At 62.7% G+C, this 9,673-nt stretch overlaps 2 protein-coding genes across 4 annotated transcripts; both read left to right on the top strand.

Moving 5' to 3' along the window:
• Nucleotides 1–214: 214 nt before the first annotated feature.
• DHODH (dihydroorotate dehydrogenase (quinone)) lies at nucleotides 215–7,509 on the top strand. 3 transcript variants are annotated; one of them, XM_054078410.1, is made up of 10 exons: nucleotides 215–287; nucleotides 967–1,170; nucleotides 2,042–2,241; nucleotides 2,448–2,530; nucleotides 3,049–3,236; nucleotides 3,681–3,794; nucleotides 4,045–4,198; nucleotides 4,279–4,438; nucleotides 5,320–5,434; nucleotides 5,578–7,509. In XM_054078410.1, the coding sequence occupies exons 1-10, from the start codon at nucleotides 270–272 to the stop codon at nucleotides 5,725–5,727; spliced, it is 1,386 nt and encodes a 461-aa protein (XP_053934385.1). In that variant the 5' UTR covers nucleotides 215–269; the 3' UTR covers nucleotides 5,728–7,509. The 3 variants fall into 3 exon arrangements, 2 of the variants coding, with proteins under 2 accessions (XP_053934385.1, XP_053934386.1); XR_008451995.1 differs by lacking the exon at nucleotides 5,578–7,509 and adding an exon at nucleotides 4,573–4,748 and having other exon boundaries at nucleotides 217–287; nucleotides 5,320–5,448; XM_054078411.1 differs by lacking the exons at nucleotides 5,320–5,434; nucleotides 5,578–7,509 and adding an exon at nucleotides 4,573–5,299 and having other exon boundaries at nucleotides 217–287.
• A 139-nt stretch (nucleotides 7,510–7,648) lies between these two features.
• Nucleotides 7,649–9,670, top strand: LOC128853460 (haptoglobin-like). The gene is made up of 5 exons (XM_054078439.1): nucleotides 7,649–7,740; nucleotides 8,057–8,121; nucleotides 8,275–8,376; nucleotides 8,592–8,666; nucleotides 8,872–9,670. The coding sequence occupies exons 1-5, from the start codon at nucleotides 7,736–7,738 to the stop codon at nucleotides 9,633–9,635; spliced, it is 1,011 nt and encodes a 336-aa protein (XP_053934414.1). The 5' UTR covers nucleotides 7,649–7,735; the 3' UTR covers nucleotides 9,636–9,670.
• Nucleotides 9,671–9,673: the final 3 nt, after the last annotated feature.

Below are 9,673 nucleotides of genomic sequence, written 5' to 3'. Positions count from 1 at the left end.
TCATCGGTGTCTAAGTGGGCCGAGGGATGCTCTCCCACAGGGACCCCTGTAGCGGTGCCCCCTGTAGCGGTGCCCCCTGTAGCGGTGCCCCCTGTAGCGGTGCCCCTGCCCGTCCCCGTCCCACAGGGATACCGGCTGGGGGCGCGGTCAGAGCCGCTCGCCCCGTCCGCGGGGGCGCCGCTGCGCCCCTATTGGCTGGGAGCGGCCGCACTCCGCCAATCACCGCGGCGGGGGCCCGGAAGCGCCCGTGCACGTGGAGGGCTGAGCCCATGGCGGCGCCGCTGCGCGTGAGCGGCGAGAGGGGACCGGGATGGGGGGACCGGGATGGGTCGGGCTTGGCCGGGGCGGCTGGGGCTGCAGCGGGCACTGCGGGGGCGGCGGGCTGTGGGTCGGGGCCCATACGGGGGGTGGGGGGGAGCAGGGAAACGGGGAAGGATGGGGCGCGGTGCTGGTGCCGGTAGACGGGGCGGGGTGCCGGTGTGTGTGTGGGTGCCGTTGAGGGACCGGGTGGGGTGCACAGTGATGGTGGGGAATGGTATCGACGCGGGGTGCGGGCGGAGTCCCGGTGCCGGTTCGCGGCACTGGAGGGGAGTGCCGGGACTGGGGGGTACGGGACTGGGGGTGCCGGTACGCGGTGCGGGACGGGGAGGGGGTGGCCGATGGGGGGGGCGGGCGGGCGGAGGCGGGTGCCGGTGCGGGGGGCCGCGGGCAAGGCGATGGGGCTGGGGGGGTGCCGGTCCCCGGGCGGGGTGGGGTACCGGTGCCGATACCGGGCACTGGGGAGGGGGTGTGCCGGTGTGGGGGGGGTGGGCGATGGGGCGGGGGGCCGGTATGGGGTGTGAGTGGAGCGGCGGGACTCGGGGGAGGCGGTACCGGGGCGGGGTGCAAGGTGATGGCAGGGAAGGGTATCGATGCCGGGTACCGGTGGGGGTACCGGTACCGGCGCGTTGCTCACCGCCTGCGCAGGGCCGGCTGCGGGTGCTGGCGGCGGCACTGGGCGGCTGCGGGCTGCTGCTGGGCTCGGCGCTGGCGGCGAGCGACGAGCGGCTGTTGACGGCGGCCGTGATGCCCGCGCTCCGGGCTCTCCCTCCCGAGACCGCGCACGGGCTGGCCCTGCGCGCCGCCGCCTCCGGGCTGCTGCCTCCCGCACGGCAGGACGGCCCCGCGCTGGTGCGGCTTCTGCCGGGGGAGGGACCGGGGAGGGGAAAACGGGGGTCAGGGGCTGGGAGGGTCAGGATTGGGGACGAGAGGGGTAGGGGTTAGGGACCTGGGTGGGGAGGGGGAGGCAGGGGTTATGGGAGTCAGGGGTAGGGACTGGGATGCGGAAAACAGGGCGTTAGGATTAGGGACTGGGGCAGGGAAATGGGGGTTTAGGGATCACGGTTAGGGACTGGGAAAATGGGAGGTCGAAGGGGTCAGGGTTAGGGACTAGGATGGGGAAAAGTGGGGGTCAGAGGCCAGGAGGGTCAGGGTTAGGGACCAGGGTGCAGAAAATGGGGGGCCAGGGAGGTCAGGGTTATGGACCAGGGTGGGGAAAAGGGAGGGTTGGGGGCCAGAGGGGTCAGGGTTAGGGACCAGGGCAGGGAAAACAGGGGGTCAGGGTTAGAGACTGGCGTGGTGAAAATAGGAGGTCAAGAAAGTCAGGGTTAGGGACAGGGAAGGGAAAAACGGGGGGTCAGAGTTAGAGACCAAGGTGGAGAAAAAGGAGATCAGGGGGGTTAGGGACTGGGGTGGGGAAAAGGGGGAGTCTGGGGGTAGGGGTGTCCGGAGGGTAAGGGTTCAGGGACCAGGATGGGGAAAAGGGGGGTCAGGGTCCAGGGCCCGGGGAGGTGGGCGGGCAGCCAGGTCCCAGGATATCCCAGGGCTGGTGGCGGTCTTTGGTGGGTGATGAGCTCTGCCAGGTGGGGGTCAGGAGCTGGCCCCAGTGGGGGCTGCAAGTCCCCTGGGACAGGACAGAGGGGAGGGAGGGGACTGGAATCAGGTCCTGGCTGTGCTCCTGGTGGCGGTGGACTCTGGCTCCTGGCTGCCACTTGCCCCGCAGGAGGTGCGAGTCCTCGGGCAGCGGTTCCGCAACCCAGTGGGCCTGGCAGCTGGCTTCGACAAGCAGGGCGAGGCTGTGGATGGGCTGTACAGGATGGGCTTCGGCTTTGTGGAAGTAGGGACTGTCACACCCAAGCCCCAGGAGGGGAACCCCAGACCCAGGGTGTTCCGGCTGGTGGAGGACGAGGCGGTCATTAACAGGTGAGATCCGAGGGAGGCTGCTCCGTAGTGTCCCACAGACTGCCTGCCTGCGTTTATTTGGGTGGTCCTGGCTCTGGGCTGGGCTGCAGCAGCTCTTGGATGTGCTGAGCAGAGCTGCAGAGACCATAGGCCGCCCTCTTGCTTCTCCTGTGTCCTGCTCGGGGCTTGTGGATGCCAGCCCAGCCCCAAACTCTGTTCTGGTGCAGGTATGGATTCAACAGCCACGGCCACGATGCAGTGGAGCGCAGGCTGCGGGCCCGCCGGGAGACACAGCTCAGGCTGACTGATGGTGAGACAAGCTTGTCAACCTTTGCTCTTGGGGTCTGCAGGACTGGTTTGGGGATCTCCCAGCCAGCTGTAGGACAGGAAAGGTGTGTGGTGCCAGTGTCGAGGCACGGGAAGGCCCTGGCCAGAGTGAGGTGTGTTCAGACAGCAGGAACCCTCTTGGGGCTGTAGTCTCTCCTTCTTGGCATTGTGACCAGGCGCCTTTCTCCTGCTGTTGTCTCTGTGATGGAGGCTCTGCTCGCTGCTCTGGGCAGGCTGTGTGTGCTGAGATCAGGCAAAGGCAGTGGGGCACCAGCTGGGCAGTTTCCGAGAGCAGCCTCAACGGGGTGGCCGAGCTGGAGGCTGTGGTGCTGGGAGATGCTGACTGGGGTGTCTGTGGTGATGCTCCCGTGGCTGCAGGACAGTCCCAGGCCCACTCCCATGGGCTGCATGTCCCCATCTTGAGGTTATCTGGTTCTGGGGCCTCCCTTGTTTGGCGGTGGTTGGTCCTGCTGCCTCGGTTCAGCTGTGTCTGTGTTCCAGAGGGAATGCCCCTTGGAATCAACCTGGGCAAGAACAAGAGCTCTACCGATGCTGCAGCTGACTATGTGGCTGGGGTCCGGACACTGGGCCCTTTGGCTGACTACCTGGTTGTGAATGTGTCCAGCCCAAACACCCCAGGGCTGCGGGACCTGCAAGGCAAGGCTGAGCTGCAGGACCTGCTGACCAAGGTGGGTGACACTTCCAGGCAGCCCAGACCACAGCTGCAGCACTGGACGCATCCCATTCCCTGACAGTATCTGCTCTGCTTCAGCCAGGGGTTTGCCCCATCACAGGGAGGGTGGTGGCTCCCGGGAGAGGTGGGCAGAGCCACTGAGATGTCTGTTGAGCAGCTGCGGGCACAGGGGGTGCTGTACTGCAGCACAGGGCATGTGAGCATTGCCCTCTGCTCTGTTCCTGCAAGGGCACAGCAAGCCACCCATCCCGTGGCACTGGGAGTCACCGTGGCCCTGTGCGGGCCGTGTTCCCTTGTCCTGTGCTGTAGGGTGCCCATCCCATCAGCAGCACCCTGTAAGGAGAGCAGAGCCTGTCCCGGTGCCTCCTGTGGTGGTGGGTGCACGCTTCTCCTTGATGTGGAGCTCGAGGGGCTCCCCAGCACACACATCCTCCTGCAGGTGCTGGCAGAGAGGGATGCACTGCCCTGTGAGCGCAAGCCAGCCGTGCTGGTGAAGATTGCCCCCGACCTCACGGCACAGGACAAGCAGGACATCGCTAGCATTATCTGCAAGGTGAGGAGTTGCAAAGGGGAGGCTCCTGACAAGCCTCTCTGAAGGAACAGGCAGCTCTCTGGCTGCTGTAGGGATGGTGTCCTGAGTAGCTCTGAGTCCGTGAGGGTCTGTAGGCACCACCTGGACCTTGGGATGCTCCAGGCTGTGAGGGTAGGCTGCTTTGCCCCTGGGCATATTGCTGGAACAATTGATGGGGGATATCTGGCCTGGCAACCCCATGAGAGTGTCTCCATGCTGCTGCCCCTCTCAGCTCGGTGTGGACGGGCTGATTGTCAGCAACACCACTGTGAGCCGACCCAGCAGCCTCCGGAGCAGGCAGCGCACAGAGACCGGGGGCCTCAGCGGGAAGCCCCTGCGAGAGCTCTCCACGCAGACCATCAGGGAGATGTACTCCCTCACCGGAGGTAGGGGCAGGGCAGGGTTTGGGGATGTGAGCTGGCGTCACCCGTCACCCGTGCTGTCCTGACCCTGTGCCTGCCTGCAGGCCGGGTGCCCATCATCGGCGTGGGTGGGGTGAGCAGCGGGCGTGATGCTCTGGAGAAGATCCGCGCTGGAGCCTCCCTTGTGCAGATGTACACGGCACTCGTTTACCACGGGCCGCCGGTGGTTGGGGCAGTGAAGCGGGAACTGGAGGAGCTGCTGAGGTGAGGCACCTTCCCACAAAGGCCCTGGGCCCAAGGTGGCTCCGAGCAGCCACGTGCTCATGCGTGAGCGGTGGTACTACGGGGCTGAGCTGCAGAGCAGGCCGGCCCAGCCGTCACACGCTGTGCCTGGTTAGGGAGCAAGGGTTCAAGAACGTCATGGAGGCGGTTGGAGCAGATCACCGGTGCTGAGACACTGAAGAACTGAGGTCTAACCAGGAGGAAATGTGGCCAAGCAGGGACAGGTCTGATGCTTCCAAGTGCTGGGCAGGCTGGGACTAGACCACAGTCCTTGTCCCAACCCGTGAGAAGGGTCAGTGATGGGTGAAGCTGGTGCTGCACTGGTGGAGGGGAGTGGAGGGGCTTCTGCACTGGTGCTGCTGTCCTGGGCTGTATTCTGGCTTCCCAGTGAGCTGAGTTCCCCAGCAGAAATCAGTGCTGGATAAGGCTCTTCTGGGCAGTGAGGAAGGTCTCTGACAGGACAGCCCTGCAGGCTGTAGGCAGTCCTGTGTCCTGGCTCCTGCTGCAGAGCTTCCCTGGGCAGGGCTCACCTTCCCTGCCGTTGCTGCCCAGAGCCATAGCGGTGTATCGGGTGTCCCTTCTGCCAGGGACCCTGCAGCCCGTGCTGCCTGCTCTGACTGGTGCTTTGTCCTCTTGCAGGGTCTGTTTCCCCTGTCCTCCTCCTCTTTCCATACGCGGTGCTGTAACAAACTTGCAGGGCCTGAGTCCTGCCCAATTGTCAATAAATGTTTGGCTCACCCAGTCCTGTGTGCTGCTCTGGGGACACCCCTTGGGTGGGGGGGACCCAGCCTGGCTCTCGTCAGCCAAGTTGGATCGGTGCTTTTTATGTTGTTTCTGATCAGTGCATCTTTTCTTTGTGATAGAAGCTGCATATGGGATGGATCCACACAAAGCTCACCAGGGCTCCCCTCGCAGACCCGTCTGCCTGAGGCTGGGCCCTTGGAAGGTGCCGAATTCCATTTCTTCCCTTTGCTGCCAGTACGTAGGTGTTTGGACACAGCTGTGGTTATGCCTGGTCGCTTGTTATGGAACAGCCCTGTTCGTTCACGCCCCTGGAGGCTGTTAATTTTGTTTTGAAGGCCTCCAGCGTTGGCTGCTGCTTTACTCTGGACTCCCTGCAGTCTCTTCAGGTCTTTCTTGCGCAACATGGGCTTGACCTGGACATAGCGATCGTTTCCTCTGCAGTTTCTCGAAATCCACCCTGCAGAGCAGGATTGCATCACAGCGCTTCCCTCCACCAAACCTGTTTACAGGAGGAGCAGGACTGCTGACCCCGCTCTCGGTGGCCCTTGGTTTGTGTCAGGACTGTCACTTGCCTGCTCCCCTGCTTCCACAGCGCTCTGCTCCAGCCCATTTGTTTCCTAGATCCCCTTCTTTGGGCAGATGGTGCTTGTTGCTGCTCTAACAGGGATGTGACCTGGTCTGTTGGGGAGGATTTTGACATGCTCTCTCTGGAGGGGGCCTGGGAGGCGGTTGCTCTCCCGGTCTGGTGGCCATCATGGCTGTGGGAGCAGATTCTTCCCCTCTGCTCCACTCTGGTGAGACCCCACTCAGAACCCTGCATCCAGTTCTGGAGTCCTCAGCACAGGAAGGACACGGATCTGTTGGAGTGAGTCCAGACAAGGCCATGGAGATGATCTGGGAGCTGGAGCACCTCCCATAGGAGGACAGGCTGAAAGTTGGGCTTGTTTAGCCTCAAGAAGGGAAGGCTCCCGGGAGACCTTAAAGCAGCTTCCAGTAGTGAAAGGGGCTCCAGGAAAGCTGGGGAGGGGCTTTTTATCAATAAGTTCAGGGATAGGACGAGGGAATGGTTTGAAGCTGAAAGAGGGGAGATTTATATTAGATATTAGGATGAAATTTTTTCCTGTGAGGGTGATGAGGCAGTGGCCCAAGTTGCCCAGAGTGGCTGCCCCATCCCTGGAGGTGTTCAAGGCCAGGCCGGATGAACCTTTGATCAGCCTGATCCAGGGGAAAGTGTCCCTGCCTGTGGCAGGGGGTTTGGAATTGGATGGGCTTTAAGGTCCCTTCTGATCCTAACCATTCTATGATTTCAAGCGTGGTTGCATGACTGTGGCTGGTGCTGGGCCAGACATCTCAAGCCCTGCATCATTTAGGGGGACAGGCACCCCAGGAGGTGGGAAGAAGCTTGCACAGGACGGGAAAGCCTGCTTCTGGAGTGTCTGCAGCCAGACACAGAGGTTCCTCCTGAGCCTGAAGGACTGGAGTGTCCAAGGGGTTCACTGGTGGGACCCTCAGTAGGCTGGGTTTCCTTGGGTGAGGGCTGGCCCTACACCTTCCAGATGGTTTCGGGGTGCCCTCACTGCAACACTGGCACCCTGGGGTAGGTAAGGTGGGTAGGGGTGCCTATCCCCTCCCCTCCATGCTGCCCCTTGGTTGTGCTCCTGCTGGAAGCAGACTCCGCTCACCGGAGCAGAGCTCTGCCCTGCGCCCTTGCCAGGTCACATCCAGCTGGGCAGTGGCCAGCGATTGCTGCTACGAGTTCCCGTAAGGCTGGGCTGGGCCCTGGCCTTTGCTGACAAACAACCTTCACCCAAGGGCCAGAGACTGCTGGGATGTGGGGCTGGAGCCCACTGGGCAGGAAGGGGTGGGTGCTTATGGGAGGTCAGCTTGGCCACAGTCCCTTGGAGCTGGCAAGGGACACGCTGCGACCCTTTGTCCAGCCAGGCTGGCACTGCACAGGGCACTGGCAGCACCGAGCCCCGCTGCACCCTGGCTTTGCGGAGCAGCTGGCAGGATGCACGCTGGCCACGGCAGAGCCAGGCATGGGATGGAGTGGCACTCAACTACTCTGCTCTGGCTTTGCCAACCAGGGCTGGAGCAGCTGCCCCTGCCCGATGGGGCTGCCAGGTGCCCCACAGGGACTACTCTAGCTTGTGGTGTGGGGCAGGGGCTGGCGCTGGTGTCATAACAGGGCCCCTCCAACCCCTTGGACAGCCTGGTCTGCACCAGCGTCTGCAGCCAGCTCCCTCTCCACATATTTGTATTTGCAAAATCCCGGAAACTCTTGGCACACTGGCTTCCCATGGGGGCTCGGCTGGTTTTGCCAGTAGCCTCTGCCAGGCCGGCTGCGAGCCACGTGGGGCTTTTTGTGCTTCTCTTTCTGGGAAATGTGCTGGCTGCCTGCAGCAGGGTCAGGAGGTGTCAAGCACGGGAGGCTGCACCAGGGCAAGGGAGGTGGCAATAAAAGGGATGAGGAGGGAGCTCTGAACTACATCGACCTGCAGAAGGAGGCTGCTGTGAGGAGAGGGAGCTGTCAGCATGGGGTGAGTGACATCAATGCGTCCTTGCACATGTGTAGTGTTGTGCATGGCTGAGGACCTGGCTCTGCTGTGGGCTGTGGCAGGAGCTTTTAGACCTGGAAGCACTCTGGATCCCAGCACTGCAGCCTCGTTCTCTGCAGCAGCAGGGTCCTTGTGTCTGATGGGCATCCCCAGTGGCACAGGGTCAGCCCTCTGACCTCCCTGGGACAGAGCCCGTAGGACAGGACATGAGCCTGGCTGGGGCCATGGTCCTGGTGGAGCCCACGGAGTGGGAGAAGAGCAGTAGGAGCCCTCTGAGTGAGCGCTCTCTTCCCTGCAGACCCACGGTGCTGCTGATTGTTGGCCTGGCCTGGACCGTGCTGGAGGCTGCAGCTGCTGGTGATGGTATGTTCCAGGGCAGGGGAGGGAGTGCTGGGGCTTGGATAAAGCCAAGGGGGAGCTTGGCAGGGAAGACAGGAGTGGGGAGGGAGCTGCTGGTGGTGGGAGCAATGGCCTTGGTTAGGTCCTCTGGGCCAGCTGAGCATCCTCTGTCTGCAGACTGGAGCTGTTCAAAACCTGCGGACATCGAAAATGGCTACGTGGAGCACCTGATCAGGCTCCGCTGTAACCCGTACTACAAGCTACGCAGCTCTGGTGATGGTGAGACACACGGCACGGGCACAGCACTCGGGGATGGGACTTGTCCCTGGTTCCGGGGCATGCTTGAGGCTGCTCCAGTGCTGGATGATGCAGCCTCGCTGCCTTCCTGAGGGTGCGAGTATCTGCCCACACTTACCCAAGCCCTGGCGGGGTGCAGTACCTCCATGCATCCCCCACTGCAGGGCAGAGGTGCTGACTCTGGTTTCCCTCCAAAGGCACCTACAAGTGTGTCGAGAAGAACAAGTGGGTGAACGAAGGAGGTTACAGGGAGGAACCTGTCTGCGAGCCAGGTGAGAGCAGAGCAGCAGGGCTGGGGGTGTGAGGGGCAGGGCGGGTTGGGGGGCTGCGAGCCATCTGTCTGGGCAGCCGAGGGCCACGGGCACTGATCGCGACCCCCGTCTTCAGTCTTCCTCCCTGGGGCTGCTGCGGGCCGGGAGGCATTCGGTGCCTGCCGGCCTTCGAGTGCTCCCCTGAGCTCTGCTGTGCTCTGTGCAGTGTGTGGGAAGCCAAAGAACCCTCCTGAGCAGATGCAGCGCATCGTCGGGGGCCTGCTGGCCAGGAAGGGCAACTTCCCCTGGCAGGGCCGGCTGGTGACCCGCCACAACCTCATCGCGGGGGCCACGCTTATTAGTGACCAGTGGCTGCTGACCACGGGCAGGAACGTCTACCTGAACCACAGAGAGGATGCCACACCGGAGGAGATCGCTCCTACTCTGAAGCTCTTCTTGGGCAACAAGAACCAAGCAGCCTTGGACATTGAGTGTGTGGTGCTCCATCCTGCCTACCCTGACTCTGTGGATCTGGCCCTGCTGAAGCTCAAGGAGAAGGTGCCCATAGGAGAGGAGGTGATGCCCATCTGCCTGCCCCAGAAGAGCTACGTGCAGCCAGGGCGGGTGGGTTACGTCTCAGGATGGGGCCGCGGTGCTTCCTTAGAGTTTTCCAGCATGATGAAGTATGTGATGCTGCCAGTGGCAGAGAGCAAGAGCTGCTGGCAGTACTATGAGAAGCAGAATGAGTCCCCTGGGGTGCAGCCCATCCTCAGCAATGACACTTTCTGTGTGGGCATGAGCGAGCTGCGGGAGGACACGTGCTACGGGGATGCTGGCGGCGCCTTTGCCGTGCAGGACCCCGAGGATGACACCTGGTACGCAGCCGGGATCCTCAGCTACGACAAGACCTGCACAGCCTCCAAGTATGGCGTGTATGTGGATGTGCAGCGTGTGCTGGACTGGATCAAGGAGACAGTGGCAGATGACTGAGATGGGGCTGCAGGGGAATAAAACTACTCCACGTATGG

Source organism: Cuculus canorus, chromosome 13 (assembly GCF_017976375.1).
Source record: "Cuculus canorus isolate bCucCan1 chromosome 13, bCucCan1.pri, whole genome shotgun sequence".
Classification (NCBI taxonomy): domain Eukaryota; kingdom Metazoa; phylum Chordata; class Aves; order Cuculiformes; family Cuculidae; genus Cuculus; species Cuculus canorus.
This window is presented reverse-complemented; position numbering and strand designations above follow the sequence as displayed.